The 18,652-nt window shown below is 35.6% G+C and overlaps 1 protein-coding gene across 1 annotated transcript in view; it reads left to right on the top strand.

The window, feature by feature from the left end:
• The window catches only part of KLHL5 (kelch like family member 5), a 64,142-nt gene that overhangs the window by 32,412 nt on the left and 13,078 nt on the right, over window positions 1-18,652 (top strand). Inside the window, exons 3-5 of the mRNA XM_009280150.1 lie at window positions 5,827-5,963; window positions 6,412-6,608; window positions 14,361-14,573. Coding sequence (XP_009278425.1) covers window positions 5,827-5,963; window positions 6,412-6,608; window positions 14,361-14,573 — 547 coding nt within the window. The remainder of the gene's footprint in view (window positions 1-5,826; window positions 5,964-6,411; window positions 6,609-14,360; window positions 14,574-18,652) is intronic.

Here is an 18,652-nt window from a genome sequence, read left to right as displayed (position 1 = left end):
GTTCTGACTTCTTTAGTATTGGCTGCAGGCTGGAGCAGTCGATGTATTTCAGAACACTAGTGATTATTTTATCATAAGACTTAATAAGCAACAAAAGATGTATTATATAGGTATTAGCTTAATGGCTTGGCATTCTAAGATGTGTAAGAAAATAGAAAGTTCCCTTACACTGGACAGCTTTTTTCCTTTTTTTCTCGTAAGAAAGATAAAAGGGTTTTTCTTAATATGTGGTCACACAGAATTGGTAAGAAAGAACACTGTTCATTATTATTATTAACCATGCTCATATATAGAGAGGAGTTTTCAGATTTTCTGTTTTGAACCTGATATTTTTAATAGCTCCTGTATTTTTTTTCTTAATTCTCAGTTTCTACTTTTGATGATACTTGAATGTTCTGAGGTGTATGATGTATGTTTTTAGAGAAAAGAGCAGTGAGTTTGGTGTCTGCAACAGTAATAAGCACAGGTAATACCTTACTGTAAAATTCTGAAGAGTTTTGGTTTGTATCTATGCAAAGAATTCAGGCTATGAGTCTACTACAAATAAGAGTATCACATGTAGTCATGATTTTTCTGAATATGGCATTCTCTATTATTCTAAGACTGTTTATCTTCTCATTCTTTGCTGAAATTATAGCTAAGAACTTACTTAGGAGATCAAGAAGCAAGTAAGAAAGGGGACAGTTCGCCACAAGGAAAAAATGCATTATATTTCTACTGCCTTAGCCTGCAGTTCCATAAAGAAATTTTGCCAGACTTTTGATTAAATTTAATTTAATTTAAGTTTTTCATATCAGGTGCTTTTTCTGTGTCCACTGCAATTTCAGATGTCTAAGTCATTTATTACGTTCCTATTTATTACATTCAGCTAATTGCTATGTCCATAATAAATGTTTGTTTTGTTTTGTAATAACCTGCTCATCAGAACAGTCACATAAGAAAAGGGAGGTCTCTGTAAATTCCTGCCCAGAGGGGATTTAAAGCCTGCTCTGCATCCTTTAACCAGCAATCTGAAAATCTGTGCAGAGCCATTTTCTTTCTTCCTGTTGACACTGAAAGATGGAAATAAAAAAGACACGGGACTGAAGGAAAGAAGGCAATTGGAAGCTTATGTACTCTATGGGTTAGGAAGCTTGTTTGGAAGAGAACAAATCCTGGTTTGCAGACATTTTTTATCTTGAGGCTTATTTATCTTTGTGCTTCTTTTCCATACAGCTTAATAATACTTTCTTTCACAGTCTGTATTGCCTTAGTTTGTAAATCCTTCACTGCAGCCTTTTTTTTTTTAGCTACATGTTTATAAAAGTTTAACACAAAGTGTCTTTCTAAAAAGTCAAAGTATATAAAAAAGCAGTTCTGTGATAGCTTTATGTTAAAAAGGTACTATTGCTACTAACAGTGTGGTTGTTTTGAAAAAATTTTACTAGAGGGTTTATTGTAATCACCATTTCAGTGTCAGAAGCAGCAAATTAATTTTGAAAGGTTTGATTTCCCTAGAAAAGAGCTATAATTGGAAATTAGTTTAACATAAACATACTGCATGTATTTTTAGGTATTGCTTGCTTTTAAACAAATTTAATTTAAATAAATATGGAAATATTAGTAATGTGGGATAGTACCACCTTCATATATTCTTTATTACTGAGATGCTTTGTTATCAAGAATAGAAACTAGCTGAAGCCACCAGAGTATGAGGTGCTTCATGCTAGGACGCATGAACTATTCAGTATCACCTTACAACTTCAGTGAATGCTATTAGTGAGTTCCCTAGGACCATTTTCAGCTGTTAGACAGCCACAAACTAGGAATTACCTAGGAAGTGTCCTTTTTATCTTTAGGATGTTAAGAAGCTTCGCTTCATTCTGTCAGGTGAATCAGGGTGGGAGATACTAAAGCTGTGAATTGCCAGGTTTGACAGCTATCATCATTTGACGTAATAATTGCTTTGAAGACCTAGAAAACTGCCTAGATGATGCAGCTTGTGGCAATTCCAGCAAGAAGTACAATTTAATTCAGGCGTGCCACCCTGCTTACGCATATTTTACTGGCTTTCAGTAGAAAACTCTTCAAAATAAGTTAAGCCGTCATGGTGGATCCTTCTATTTTTGGATCAGTACAAACCACAGAAATTAAAGAAATTAAAGCATTGGAACCTCCTGTAAGAACAGGGAGATGTACTGAAACACCCAGATTTTGTCAGTATTTAGCCCATAGCTGTTTAGTGTTTTTCCAGAGAGATAAATTGTTCATTATGATCTCCCAGATGAAAAATTCTGGTATTCATGTGTTCCTTTTTATCTATGTTTTTCCTGTGCACTGAAAAAGAGCAGCCAACCTACTGCATATAATTCAGTAGCCAAATTCTTGTAATCATATCTATGCAGAATTGAGTATTTGGCAGTAGCTGGTAGTTAGGTAAGAAGGAGAGTAAAGGTAGATATGTTTGACATCCACAGTCAAACAATACAATGCCAACTGTATTAAGGCTTTTTCTTGATTTTTTTTGTTTGTACTGTTAAGAAGCCTCTCCAATGTCAGTATATACTGATTTTGTAGGCATTTCAGCTGGGCCATTTATGAAAGAAATATTACTCTTAGGGAAAAAAAGACTACAAACTCAGAATACAAAAAACATAGCTTTCTTCAGCTTCTAAACTGAGGAAAGGCAGTATTTTGTAGCATCAGTAGTTCCCAGTGAACTCTTGATATGGATGAATATGTTAATTATTACTAAATAACACAAAGAGATTCTCTTTATGTTAAGTATTAACAGAGCCATGATGGCTCTATTTAATAAGGAGATTGTGAATATAAGTGTCGTTTTTATAGTCATTGCACAGATTTTCTTTTGAAAAACCATACTTGTCACTTAGCACTTTCAGAGTTTTTTTAGCACAAAGGTCAAATATGGATGGGGCAGGTCTTCTGTGAATTCTTCAGTTATATGACGGTATTAGCTGCTTCACGTTGTATAGTCTATGTAGGAATGCAGTTTAATTTCAGACAAAAAGATTGAAAGAAAAATCAGTTACTAGCTATGAAATTAAAAGATCAATGAACAATTGGGTGTCAAATGGCATGAGTAAAGTAGTAATTGATTTTTATTGAATAGTGGGAAAAACATAGGACAAGAAAAGGCCAGTTGGCTGAAAGTCTGCCTTTGTTTTCTTTTATGCTAGCTTGGTGTCACCTTGATGCGTTGTCACTGTATCTTTTAATCCCCTTTATTTCTTTGAAAGAACTTTTTTTCTAAATTAGTTGAATTAAGAGAAAAGTGTGGATACCTGTTCTAAGGCTTTTCATTGTGAACATGCTTCTTGGCTAAAATCATGACAAAATTGTTATCAGTATAATTTATGCTTTGGCATATTACTTGTATTAATCTACTCCTGGGCTGCACGTCCTGTTTCGGCATATGCAAGTCACTCTCTGGAAAGCACTTAACACTGTGAAGCATGTATACCTTCTCACGAATCCAAACACAAGTTTGCAAAAATAGTAAATGGATTGCATTTTAAATTTCTAATAATTTCTTTTGGAGGACTTTGAGACTGGAAATAACAGGGAGAAATTTGCTGATATCAAACAGCTGGTAGAAGGTGTTTGTCTGGAGCCTTGGGTTATTATTTGGCATTTCTTCAGCAGTTGTTGCTATAATATGTACAGTCCAGCCATTTTCCAAATAATAGTGCAGCTAACTAAACCAGGTGCACTGTTGGGGGAAGAAAAAAAAAAAACCACAAAACCAAAACTGTGTTAAGATTAGGTTTGAGGTGCTGTTTCCCATCGCAGAGACCTTTCTTTTTCAAGCTCTAGTCTGTGTAGAAATTCAAGTCAGTATTGCCAGAGGTGAACATTTTGTTTGTTTTGCTTTATTTTTTTAATTCTGAATTGGACCTGCAGAGATACTTGGGTTATTCAAATCTGTCCATCTACACACTTTCCCTTCCATTGAGAAACCCCTATTTTGTACATACAAATCTGATCTTGTCATCTCATTCTAGCATCAAAAGCAGTTCCAGAAACTCTCCCTTGATGCTTACATGAATATTTTCTAATTTCACTAAACTTCTACAGTTCTCTAGGAGGAGGCAGTATTTTCATTCAGCTGCAGGTGTCATTAAACTTGAGGTTAAAATGCCTAGAAGCGATGCCTGGGTGCTACCTTGGCAGAATGTTATAGAATCATGGAATCGTTTGGTTGGAAAAGACCTTTAAGATCATCAAGTCCAACCTTTAACCTAGCACTGCCAAGTCCACCACTAAACCATGTCCCTGAGCACCACATCTACACATCTTTTAAATACCTCCAGGGATGGGGACTCAACGGTGTTCTAATTTTTCTCAGCAAGTCAGCCACAGAATAAATCTCATATTTCAAGAACAATATGTTCTTTAAAAGAACATAACTTTATTTCTCATTACAAAACTTCAGTCATACAAGATGTTAAAATAAAATCAATCTTTTCCCCATACGCTCTTAACTCAATTCTATTCCCTCAGCAACTAGAAAAAAAGGATTACCCTACTATAGGCCTGACCAAATGGTCAATGGTCAGAAAATCAGCAAGAAAAAAGTTGTTGAAATTAGTCAACAGTTTATTACTTTGCAGTTAATTAACTAAGAGACAGTTCTTTGTAGTTCATGACTTTATGTACCTGTAAATCCTCCCCATTAATACATGTTTAGACTTGCTCTTAAGCACTGGTGATCACCTTTTCAATTAATTTTGCTCTGTTTTGTGGTTCCTGACCTCTGTCATCTTAACAAGCCAAAATAATGATTCAGCACAGAATAAACTGACATTTCGTGAAGTATTAGATTCATTGAATGTATGCAGATGGACTGTGTAGTGTATTTGCAGTAGGCTTGATTCTTGGGCTTGCTGTTTGTATAGCTCAGCACATATGCAAGTGTATTTATACTGGAATTCCCTGTGAGCAAGGCAACAGTGAACTGCTGCAGCACAAAAATTGATCCAAACCACAAGGCTGTTGTTCCTGGAGGTCTCTTAGGGAAGAGACCAGCAGACCTCATGAACAGTTATGGTAGGTTTCATACAACAGAACTACGGGTTGAATATTCTTGCTCCATGTGATTTCCCTTCTCTTTCACCCTAGTCCTGTGAACACATACTGAGACCAAAATTCTTGCATATTTTGTGGAGTGGCATTGTTATATGTACTCAGTGTTTTACTCTCAGTAATCCAAAGAAATGTCTGTTGTGCACCAACATGTTTACTTACTCAGTATCTTAAAATACTCAAATTGTTAACAAAAGGCTAAATACATACCCACAAAAGAGATTACTCTGTAGCACGTCCGTGTTTACTGTGCCTAGTTCTGTTATTAGTATTAGTCAATGAATGTTTGTGTGTGCACCAAGAGTAAAAGCATTTTAAAGCACTTTGAAAAGGATTAGTGTGTCATTCTTTGACATTTAAAAAAGTAACTGACATAATATAAATGGAAGTCAATTCAATATTTTTTTTTAATTTCCATAATGTATATTTATATTCCATTTCCAATTTATGTGTTTTTTGTGGGTTGTTTCTGTGTTGGCTATTAAAAGTCATTGAGCTTTGAAAGGGTGATTCATTTATTTCAGCAGCAAATGTAGATTCAGTAACAGTACTTCATTATTCGTAGAGGGGAACTAGAGCATGGAGCAGTTTGTCAATTTTAAAATGTTTTTCTCAGTACAGTGTTTCTTCAAAGGGCAAAGTAATGAATTATAAATTAACAGATATCAGGTTGACTAAGTTTTTGGTTTTTTTTTTTCTTTTCCTCTGTGTGTCTCCTTTTCTCCTGCACGATGTACTCAGACTGGTTCTCTCCTCTGTTTCGGACTACTTTGCGGCAATGTTCACTAATGACGTAAGGGAAGCAAGACAGGAAGAAATCAAGATGGAAGGTGTGGAGCCAAATGCATTGTGGGCTCTGGTTCAATATGCATATACAGGTAATTAGAATGAAAATGGGAATTTCATCTAATGAATTGTCCTCCTGTGAGCATTATATTCCATTACTAGATTTGAAATGCTCTTTAGAAATTATTATTCACATTATTTAATTCCTTATAAATAAAAAGAAATCATTTTTGCCATTACCTGAGGCAACCTGGTAGGATATAGTTTCTCTGATAATACTATATTCAGTTAGTTAACAAATTATGTGAATATTTTAAATGTATCATGACTGACAAAAAAAGGAATCTTATTAGGATTCCCTTTCCTTACATTATTATAGGTACTAATTTTGAAGAGCTGGTTATCTATTGCTGAGAGTGATGTTTGCTAAGCCTTGTATTCTGTCATACAATCTGTAAATAATTCTGTTGCCTCTGAGTTTTAGGGAATTTAACAAATGATAAGAGCAAACTAATGTCATCTCCTTTTTAATGTTACTAGGTCGCCTTGAATTAAAAGAAGATAACATTGAGTGCCTGTTGTCTACAGCTTGCCTTCTTCAGCTCTCTCAGGTTGTAGAAGCATGCTGTAAATTCCTAATGAAGCAGCTTCACCCGTCCAATTGCCTTGGAATCCGATCTTTCGCTGACGCGCAGGGTTGCACTGACTTGCACAAGGTGGCTCACAATTACACTATGGTATGTTGTTATTTTAAGTATCATCCACTTTATTTAGTAAGGAAAATACAGAATGTTTTCCTGAATAAAATACTAATGTTTTCCCCCCAGAAAGCCTTGATCATTTTCCAAGCAAGAATGCACATATGTTCCCATGATGAGAAATGACAAACTAACTATAAGTTGCTGGTTTAGAGTTGGAAGGAAATAGGCAAGCATTAATGGTTCCCTGTAACAGTAATGGGATTGTGTGATATGCATTTTTAAATCATTCAAAAGCTTGTTCTTATTTCTGTCAGTCAAAAACTACAAACTTAACAGTGGGTAACCTGCCATCATCTAGTCCAAAATAACACATTACTAAATGAAACTGTAGAATTCTTGTTTTGTAATGAGCTGGAGTAATCAGATTCTAAGTTATACTTCAGGTATGAATGTGGGCATTGATCAATATAGATTCTGCATTATCCTTAATTTCGTAGTAATGGGATGTCAGGATGGCATCAAACAATTTAATCTTAGGCTAGGCAATGTGTGACTAAATACAAATTTGCCAATTACATTTTCAGAGTTAATTTATAGAAAGACTGACCTGCCAACTTAATTAAACTTCATCTTCTTAATAGTCATCCTTTTATTTTAATGTAAAATGTTGTTCTTTTCCCTCTCATGAGCATATTTTAGTAATGTTATCAACAGAAGAAGGCACGAGAATTATCTCTGAGGCAAGTCAGTTCATCTGTTCTTTGCAGTTTTGTGAGGCATTTTTCTCTCTTCTTGATGAAGTTTTGCCTATATAAGCTCTTGGGACCTGAATGAGGGCATGTAGATACTGCATAAGAGATGTGGGAATGAAGATAGTACATAATTTGCTTGTGTGGCATGGCATTGCATTGCTGTTAAGCTATTGGCTTAGGTCCAAGAGGTGTAATTTCTATCTTGTAGTTAGTATTAGAAATCCATGGCTTTTCCTCTTGCTGCCTTAGTTTTTGCTGGTTTAAAAATGTCTTTTTTTATTATTATTTCTCCTTGGCTTAAAATAACTTAGTTTAGTATGTATAACAGTTTAAAATAGCTCTATTTTTTAATATGATATAAAGTTCTTCCTTAGTGAGTGGATCTCTGATGTATTTAAAATCATGTACACGCTGAAATTTACCAAAACAGGTCAATAAATAGTGTGCAGATTGTAACTTACGTGTTTCTATTCTTGATCTTCATTATTGCTCAAACAAAAATAAGGAGACTGCAATTAGGTAGACAGTCAGATGAAGCAGTAAAGTTAAATGTGGCTTATGTCTCTGAGGAATATTAGAATTGATGTTGAGCGAGACAGCGATACAAAAAGCATGCAAAAAGAGAACCTCCCTCCTCTGATGTAGTTGTTCTTTTTCGGAATAAGCGTATATTTTGGTCTATGCTATTGTCATGTCCCTTATAAGTGGACTGCCAAGATCAGAACGGTAATAAATGTTAGACTAATGCATCTTTAAAGATGAATGTTAGGGATTACAGTCTTACTATTTTGACTGGCGATTCATGACTTGTGGTGGTAGGGGGCTGTGAACTTTCTAAAAGCCATTCTTTTACAGTACCTATCTTTCTTTTGTTCAGACCACAGGAAAATAGTTGTATGCCTTTTGGCCGTTGCTTACTTCAGTGGCAAAATTGTTGCTTTTAAGGCTTTGTGCATGAAATTTAAATCAGGTGGATTTTAAAAAGCCATTTTCAAAACTAATTAGTTGTGCTAGATGGATTCTTCCCAAGGCCTCTTTTAATGTTGTTTAGTTCCAACAGAGACATGAAATTGAATTTTAGTAATAATGAGTAATAGAGAAGCAGCTTCTTTAGTTTGAAATGAATGTTGCTATGGAAACTGCATAGAAATGTATAGTCCAATTGAATCTTCAATTAAAATAAATCCCCAAGTAATTTCATTTGTTTAAAAGCTGTTTGCAAAAAAAAATAATGTTCAACAGTAGTAAGTGCTAGCCACTTGATGCTCTTTCCATGAAGAAGTATTAGTGCCTAAGGGTTAAGCGCACCTGTAGTACCTGGAAATTCTGTTTGTTAAAACAATGAATTATTTTTATGCTGCAGTGGGCAGCATAGAACAATGGGGGATTATACCGAGTATAGTATATACTTCTGGCTTTTCCATGTAATTTTTGTTCTTTTAAAGAACTTGAAGTAGAAGGTAATTAATAATATAAAATACTTAAATTTTAATTTATATATGTTATTTCTATGAGTTTTTCTTTTCCTTTGACAGAAAAAAAAATCAGATTGCCATATAACTTTTTCTGCAATTAAAACAACTTCTCAGTTTTAAAGGTTTTTATGACACATGCTATAATTTGATAATCATCTTACCAGCTTCATTAAAATAGTTCTTTACATGAAGCCTAGAATTTCAGATGAAATGAGCATTTGGTTAAACTGAAGGACCAATCAGTGAGTTATCCCAGTAGGCCTACCTCTGTTAATAGACCTGCTCTGTCTGAATCATGTTCATTAGTGTCATTGGAAAGCATTAGCATGACTTTACGGCATGACTTTAATCGCATAATACAGTGCGATTAAAAAAACAACTAGTAAGAAGGATTTGAATGATGCACTTCATATTAAAGATGTAGATGTATGTTATGATAAAAGGACTTGTGCTGCATTCCTTTATTGCTTACTGTGTTGACAGTTGATAAGTTGTTTTTTCAGAGAAGAACAATTTTTAAGGTTATCATCAAAACAGGTTAATTTTTGACATTGCAAACTAAAGCTTGAAAAATCCTCAGGACGCATTAAGTGAAACATGAAATAAACTGAAGTGATCAGTAGTGGATTTAATGCTGTACAAAGAGCATCTCTGATTTTTATGCATCAGGGTTTTAAAATACAGTTGACAGAATGATGAGATGTATCTGGGTAAAGGTATCTTTTGTACAAAGGTTATCCTGTTTTGCTGTCGTTTATATATAGTATTGGGGTCATACAACTATAAATTTAGTAATTGTATTAGGCTGGCCAGTAGTGTATCTGTTCACTTTAATTCGTAAAGCCTTTTTGCACAAAATGCCTTCTGTGCATTTCTCTTGCTGTCTTCACAAAGTCAAAAGAAACACCCCTTTTGTCATCTTGTTTGTTTGAAACAGTTGATAGCGTACCTTGAATGAAAACCAATAGCTCCTCTTCCGCAAAAAAGTAAACCACAGGGAAGTTAATACTTTCAGATGAGGAGAAGCTAGCCTGTGTTGTTTCCAGAACAGGAAATATCTATGGTGAGTCGTGAGGTGTTCTTAGGTGAGTGTCAGTAGCTTCTTCAGTAGCCAGATTTTAAATTTCTTAATTACAACCAAAAAAGAAAAAGCAGACATTCTAAACATTATATGTGATAGTGCCTGAGTCAATCCCTGTGTAGATAGATTTGTAATCTTTGTTGCTCAGCTTTCCATGCTTAAAGCAGAGTGAAAAGCCATTTTGATTTTCATCAGAATTCTTCAGAAGTATGTGAGCAGTGATAATTTACAAGATTCAGGTAAAGTTAATTTTGGAGTTTGCGTGATTTCTGAGCACAGTCAATGGCTGTTTATAAGAAGAAAAACTTAGAGAGAATAGAGTAACAGATTGAAGCCAAGCATAGACGCTAGGAATTTTGCAGAAGAACAGATGTGGGACACTTAGACTTGCTTCCTCCTGTAAGGCAGGAGGAGTTGGGTAACAAAAAATCATTGCAGGAGAAGGAGGAATCAGAGGCATAATTTGTCTCTCTTCTTGCAACAGCCAGGACAGTTTGTTCTTTTGGTAGGGGGGAGCATGAAAAGGGGAGAAATTTCACTATTTTTTTGCCCACCAAGGGCCAGACCCAAAGATTGTGTTAGTGCCTAAACCAAGGATTTTATATTCTTGCACCTGAAATTGCAGTCCAAAATATCCTGCTCGGTAATCATCTGACTTGGAAAATACTCATTCATTTCTTTTCACCTGTGAAAACCCAAGATGTTTCTGTCTTTCAAGTTCCCTAAGTTCTACCTAGCACAATAGATCAGTACTGCCTTGTCAAGACTAAATAGGTTTCTGCATGCTGCCCAGCCTGTTCTGGAATCCAGAAACTGTGCGGAGAGGAGTCAAGCTACAATAGTTGTACACTAAACAAACCCTGGGCACACCAAAAGCATTAGGTTGGTTTATCGCTTAATGCAGCAGTCGAAGCTGACTAAAAGTAAAGTAGCTGCTATCTGACATCTATCTGACTATTAATAGTTTACCAGGAGGTCAGATAGCTCAGTTCTTAGTGAATTCATACCTCAGTTGACCAGCTGACTAAAGCAGCCAGTAGACAAAATTACATTCCCTGTTTGTTCTTATTCAGATCCTGTGAGTCAAGCACCTCTTGCTTTTTGGCTGCCCAGATTCAGAGTTTAAACAGAGCCCTGTGGTTAGAGCTGCCTGTTGGGCCACCTCAGTGTACCGTCCTTCTCAGCCTGCAGGTGTTCTGATGCTCTCCAAGGTTCTAATCCTTCTGGCACAGTGTAGAGAGAGACTAACCATCTCACTGGATCCCACTGTGGGGATTAAGTATCACTAAGAAATAAGTGTCATGATGTCTTATCTTTTATGTGCTCCTAATATTTTTTTTGCTCTGTATCAAGTCCAAGGCAGACCTGTGGTTAAGAATATCAGTACTATTCACTCTGCAGTTGCTGAAGGGTGAATTTAAGGTTATGATGTGAATGAGCAATGCACACAGCATTGAGCATGGGGACCGTGTGTCCCTGTTTTAGCTAATACATAAGCCTCAGGCTACTCATTTGATAAAGTTTCCAAGGTCTTTGAGGAGCTAATTTTGGGGGTGGGAAACTCTTTTTTTACTTTCAGGACCAGAAAGAAAGGGACTGAAACTACAGACGGTTTGTTCTCTGAAATATCCTGTTCTTCCACAGAGAGTTCCCATAAGAAGAAGGAAAGAAAAGTCTAATGAGGAGGTTAAGAATGCTAGGAGATACACTGGCTCCTCCTTTTTGTCTTCAGAATCTCTGTCTGTAGAGGAAGAGGAATTGTCAGATTCTGATTATAAAAAACCCCAGACGTAGGCGAAAGAGTGGCTGTATTCCCAGTGGAATGCTTTGATACTATGCTCAAAAGGAGTCTCTGCTTTAAAAATAGAATGGGAGCAAGAGGAAGTTGAACTTGTTCCCATCAGAAAGCAATTGTCTGCAAGCAACAAGAAGGAAAATCAGGCTTTTTACACACAACAGCTGTTGAAGTGATGAAATCCAGTTGGAAAAAAGCTTTCCAAAGAGGATCCCTGACTGACTTACGCAAGATCAGCTTGTCGTTGCCTTCAGAGACAAAGGAAACTTTCCATGCAGGTGCTTTCCCTTTCCTCTTCCTGTGATCCGGATAGACAATATGGAAAGTTAAAGGTAGTAAGTGTTGGCTTTTCTCTTTGTCAGTGCTCACTGCCTGTTTATTCAGCAAAACTAAAAACACAGCTCCAGCTTGCATACTCTCTAGGACAGAGAATCAACAAAAAAACAGCAGTGGAAAAAATGAACTTTGTGGCATCTGAATTTCTGTGAACTGCATGTTTAAACTCTGGAAATAATTCTGATTGGATTTCAGCTTCAATTTTACTCCCAAGCATTCGATAGCAGAATAAAATAAGTAACAGTGCCTGCGTAGTGCTACTGAATACTGGTACAGTCCTTTCACTGTTTTTAATTCCTGTATTTGCTCATTTTCTTAACTTTCATTTTGTAATAGAGTTAAATTAAAGAGGAAAAGACAGTTCTCTCTCCCTTCTAAACTACTACAGTTTTCACTTGGAAGGCCTACTTTTATGTAGCCAATTGGATCTCTCTAGTAGGAAAGCTTCTCAGATATTAAATGTAAAATTTTCCTTTCCAAATTCTATCCAGGAATACAGTTATGTGCACAGATAACACTTTCAATTCTTTTCCTAATTTCAACTCCAGAGTTACCTGTGGAGTGGAGTCACTTAGATCTTTCCCCTTAGACATCTTGTAGCCATCTTATGTATGTGTGGCTTTCATGTAAGGTGGACTGGTTCACTCCTTATTAGTTTTTTCCTCTTTGCTCAGCATTCTTTAATTAGTTAATGTTTTTGGAGTATTGAGGTATAGCTTTGAAATTATTAGACTAAGCAATAAAAAGGAAGAAGTGTTACTTTTTTTACTTTGTTGTCATGATGTCCTTTGCCTATGCAATGCCAAACGGTACTGTATGTTTTTGTTGACATTTTATATGCTAAATTCGTACCTGTTTTGCAGTGCAGGTCCTGCTTCTGTTCCCAAGTTTCTCCGTTTTTTTTTTACTTAAAAATCCTATTTTTTTCCCCCCAACATGTATGTGCTTCTAATCCAGAGTTTTTTTCATTAGTGTACAATTCTTTCTTTTTAAATCATTAAACAAGATACTAAGTAAGGCTAATTTTGATATTAGGCCCAGTTAGACTTCCCTGTCTGGGGATCTAATGCACTTTATCCTCCAGGTGTTTTGGAGGTACATGTGATGGCAGAGCAAAACCAGCATCCTGTTGGCTAGCTATCTAGCAATCCACAGTGCTTTTACTAAAATGCTGTTTCATTGTCATGAAGTTACTCTCAGTTTGGAGTACAAGGTTAACTGGGTTTTGAGCTACCAAAATAGAAGAACGTGTTGTGATTCATAGACTGCTTTTACTTTTCTTTCCTTCACTGCCTTGTAAAGGTGTAGGGGGAAAGAGGATAGACATGATCTCACCCTTTTCTGTTGCATTCAGGTTTCTCACTGTAAGTTCATAGTGTTGATTGTGTTTCTACATACTTTTCTGCTATTTCTGCCTAAGTTCATGAGAATCCTTACAGAATACTCTGCAAGTCCTAGTATTATGAAGTAATAGGATATCAATGTCGGAAATGTTTCATATTGCGACTTTCCTATTTTGAAGTAAGGATTTGTTGCCAGAAATGACAGCATGAATGTTAGAAAATTGAATCCTATCAAAGTAAATATTGTTAATAAAGTAGGACGTGTACAATATTGTGGATTCTTTGTATGTTTTGCTCTTTGCTCCCCAGTCAATCAGATCAGCTGTATAAAACCTAAAAAACAGTAAAATAAACTTAAAATAATCCATTTAAAATCAACAATAAAATTGTTAGCTGTGTTTATTTCCTCTGAAAACTTAACGCAATAGTTTAATCTAGCGTTGTTTATTTCCTCTGAACTTAAAGAACAATAGTTTAATCTAGCGTTGTTTATTTCCTCTGAAAACTTAACGCAATAGTTTAATCTAGCAGTAATGAAGAGAGTTAGATGTGCCCAGTAGCTGTAGCATGTTGTGCTCTTTGCTTGACAAAGCATCTTGCGTTGTATTCTACACTGTCAACAGGGACAAACTGCACCTTTTATTTTTTTAAAACTATACTTCAGAAAGTATTTCTTCAATCTGCAGTGCCAAGATAGTAACCCCTACAACCCATTGCTCATTTCTGTCCATACACTTCCCCCTCGGTTGTTTCAGCACATCTGTCTGTGGGACTGAATGATAGAGTTGGGGAAATGATCAGGGGTCAAAATAACTCGGTTCATTTTTATTTTACTTTTTTTTTTTTCCCCTCTTTTTTTTTTTTCCCCCTCCCAGGTCAGTTCTCCGGTGGTATTTAATGGTACAAAGGAGAGGGGAGGGAAAAGAGGGATAAGATATAGTAGGAGTTCCATAAAATGTCTTCAAAGTATGATGTCACCTGTATTAAAAATACTTTTCTTTTTCAGGAAAACTTCATGGAAGTAATTAGAAACCAGGAATTTCTATTATTGCCAGCCACTGAAATTGCAAAGCTTTTAGCAAGTGATGACATGAATATTCCTAATGAAGAAACTATACTGAATGCACTACTTACGTGGGTTCGACATGATCTGGAACAGAGAAGGAAAGATCTCAGTAAACTCCTGGCTTACATTAGACTGCCTCTCCTTGCTCCACAAGTAAATTGTTCAATTCCTCTCTAGTTTATACCATGATTACAGTGGGCATAATGTCTACAGCATCAATATACTGATAGTGACAAATCATAAAAGCTTCAGGATTCTTAATGATTTGGATTCTTAGAGCTGCATATAAGGACTTAGCATGTTGTATAGGCATGATAGTTTGTGTCTGTTTGTGAACTGCAGCGTATTCTGATCTTAACCTGAGATCAGTCAGGACGCAAGAAGGGATGGAGCTGCTAGGAAAAAATCGCTTCTGTTGCCTAGAAAAATGCTTATCAAGGGTACGTTTGTCACTAGAAGGTGTGTCCTTTTAAAATTTCTTCTTTATGGACCTTGCACACTTTATTTGGATCATTACATTTCCTTCATATAATTATAGCTATCCTTGAGATATAGGAAATACCATTTGAATAAATTATTTGGAGTGATTTTTCTTCTATTAACTCTTGATAAACCATCTTTGGGTACTTTTTGTTCTTCCCAATCAATGCTTTTTCTCCTTCTTGGACATTTACACACAATGTTGAGGAAGACTTGAGCTCAGTTTGTTTAAATAGTTGTGAATTACAGTTTTCCTAGTCCTGTAGGAATGACTACTCTTGTTAGTGTCATGTGTAGCATTGCATTTGTTATCTGATAGCATGCATGTAAACTAGGTTTGATTTTTTTTTTTAATTTTTTTTTCTTCTCTTGTGCTAGCCTTCCTTGCTGGACCTTCATTAGTAATATTTAACACTTACTACACAGTCAAAGGATTTTGCTTTACAGTTTTCAGTTTGTTTAGTGAGAATTCTCTCTATTAAATGAAGAAAATGGGATTTTTATGGAACCTGAGTAATAAGTAGAATTCATTAACACAACAAAAACTGAGTCAGATTCATGCATAGTGATAAATCACATACACAACATTCTGTGTATTACCTCTAATCTGGTATCCTCTTGCTGGATAGAAAGATTCACTAGCAAGCATTTTAGTATTAATATTTCCATATGATTATTATATATGCAGTGACAGAATTTTCTCAGTTGTGGCCTTGGCTTTGTAATTCACTTTTTCTAGAAACATAATAGTGTAAGCCAGTTGACCTGGAGGAAATAATTCTTTTGTTGAGCATTTAATTAATTGATAATTAAGTAACCACTGCTGTATTCCTTTTACTTAATTGACTGTAATTGAAACACCTTTAGAAACTGAAAGTACAGAATTTATCCCAGAAATTTGTACTGAAATCAAATTATGTCCACACAGTAACTGATTAGGAAAATAGTGGAATGAAACACAAAAACAGTATCATATTTCACTTATTATTTTATCTTTTTCATGTCTTCTCCAAATATATATTTATATTTCTAATACAATATTTTTCTGTTGCCTTCTTATTTATTACTTTCTTCAACAAATTATAGTGTTAAAGCTGTGATTTTAATATGGCAACAATTAGTGCATTGAGTAAATTGGCTTGAAGTGCCCAAAACAGTCTTAACGTTTTCAGAATCATGTTTTGCTTCATGATCACATGATATTAGGCAATCTGACAGCAAACATAACATAATGAAAAGGTTTCCAATTTTACGGTTGAAGGGTTAAAGCTATTTGAAAGAAATGAAATTAGAAAATTGAACAACTTGCTGAAATCAATAATGTTGCAAGCAGAGATGCAAAGAATATTAGATTCATACACTTAAAAAAAAAAACCTTTGGGAAATACTGTGAAACTGTAGCACTGGAAGCAAAAAATCATAATGAATTGTCAGTTTTATTGGTTGTTTTTTTATGCATCTCTTTGTACACAGCATTCTGTCATCTCTTTGGTTAATGCAAGCAGTGTCCTAAATATTTGTAAGTCTCTTTTTGCTCTTACAAAGGCTAAAGATGAATATTTGTCAGCTTCTTAAGCTGTAAGGTGGCAAGTACTCCATCTCTGATAAATTAATGAAAAAGATGATTAAGCAATTTCTGAGTTATAAGATGGTTCAGCTTCTGTTTAGACAGACATTCTTAGTACTTAAGTATCTGCACTACCTTTCTCTTCATCAGGTTTCCAATGATTATCATTTCATACTAACACATCATTTGTAACTACTCAGTTATAAATGCTTTTAGTACAAGGAGCTATGTAAATAATAAAACTTGGAAAAAATTGGCTTTCATTTAAGTAAGCCCATTCCAAGCTCTTTGAGTGATGAATAGAAAATTGTAAGACAGTAGGTTTAGTTTCAAGAGCCTGCAGGTTTTTGGGGTACCAAAACAATCTTAGATTGCATTTCTTTTTAACTGAGATGAAGTTGTTTTCAGAGATTGAGACTCTGTGCTATGAGAAAACTTCTTCATAGCTTGGGGGGGTTTAGAAACTGGAGAAAATGTAAGTTGCATCTTGTTGCAAATCTCAGATATTACACACATGGTGTTGCTTTAAATATTAAATGCTGCTTGTCTATCAAAAATATATTGGAGGTCTGAATTGGTCAAGTTGTGTACAAGCCTTAATTTTCATGCATGCAACTATGACAATGTTCGATTTAGGACAGTAGTAATTAATTGATTTTTTTTTTTTTTAAATCATGTGCAAATTCATAGCATTGCACGCTGGCAATTAAAAGACAGCTTTTAGTTTACTATTTTATAATCACAAAGTGTCCCTGTGAAGTGATAGAAGTGGTAAGTGGTGCTTTGGGTCAAGAGAAGGAACAATGAGAAGTACTGAAAGAATGAAAATTAAATTTCCTCTGCTAATTTACATGAGAACATTTTAATTTGCTATTTTAAGTAGAATCAGAACATTAGCCAATTAGAGAAATACTGCAAAAGTCAGACTCAGTTTTCTGAAAAGTCACTGGTGAAGGGCTTTGAAAGTTGTTTTTTTTAATTATTCTCTGTGTATGTTAATTATGTTTCCTGTCATAGTTTCTGTTGATTTGCCTGATACAAAGATGTTCATGCTTAGCAGTCTGTACTTATCTTGTATCTCTTCTGGAACCGCGGATGTTATATTTGCCACTTCGCAGTCCTAAGGCAGCTTTAAGCCAGGGACATGTACACCATACGCATAACTATTTCATAACGAGTTCCTTTAGTACTCCTAATTACTAATTTCACAGCAATTTTGTACCTGTTATTGGTTGGCTGTCAACAGCTCAACAATGACATCTCATTCTGGTTTGTGGACTTATATTTCTAATATTCACAAAGTGTTTGAATTTTGTGATGGCAGTTCAGAGGCATTTGCCTTTTTTTCATTGTTCTGACAACTGTCCAAGTCCCAGTAGGGCACTTCACTTGCTTTTTTTCTCTGTTACTCAGGCCATGTCTTGCAGCTCAGAAAAATGCCAGTTGTCTAGACTTCTAATAATTACAGTTGGGACACTCAACCTACTAATATATTTTTCCTGCAGTCTGACAAACATGGAGTACAAAAGACTCCAGAATCTTTAAACTTAATAACTTTTATTAGTAGTCTTTATTTAACTGGAATTTTATTTAAGTCAGATTTAAAATTTAACACTGGTCAAATTTGCTTGCATCCTTGATCTTAAAATTTTTAGCAAAGGCTTGTATTAATTGATATACTGTGATCTGGGTGACTGTCAGAGTGAGGAATAGAATATATATTTAAAATATTCAGACTGTGCCTGAAGCTGCTTTTACAGACCTGTCGTGGGTTGACCCTGGCTGGATGCCAGGTGCCCACCAAGCCACTTTATCACTGCCCTCCTCAGCTGGACAGGGGAGAGAAAATATAACAAAAGGCTCGTGGGTCAATATAAGGACAGGGAGAAATCATTCACCAATTACCATCACGGGCAAAACAGACTTAACTTGGGGAAACTAGTTTAATTTACTGCCAATCAAAATCAGAGTAGGATAATGAGAAAATAAAAACTAAATCCGAAAACACCTTCCCCCCACCCCGCCCTTCTTCCCGGGCTCAACTTCACTCCCAATTTCTCTACCTCCTCCCCTCGAGTGGCGGAGGGGGATGGGGAATGGGGGTTGCGGTCAGTTCACCACACATTGATTTTGCCGCTCCTTCCTCCTCAGGGGGAGAACTCCTCACACTCTTCCCCTGCTCCAG

This window comes from Aptenodytes forsteri, unplaced genomic scaffold (genome assembly GCF_000699145.1).
Source record: "Aptenodytes forsteri isolate BGI_AS27 unplaced genomic scaffold, ASM69914v1 Scaffold35, whole genome shotgun sequence".
Lineage (NCBI taxonomy): Eukaryota > Metazoa > Chordata > Aves > Sphenisciformes > Spheniscidae > Aptenodytes > Aptenodytes forsteri.
The sequence above is the reverse complement of the archived record's forward strand: the minus strand, read 5'-3'. Positions and strand labels throughout refer to the sequence as shown.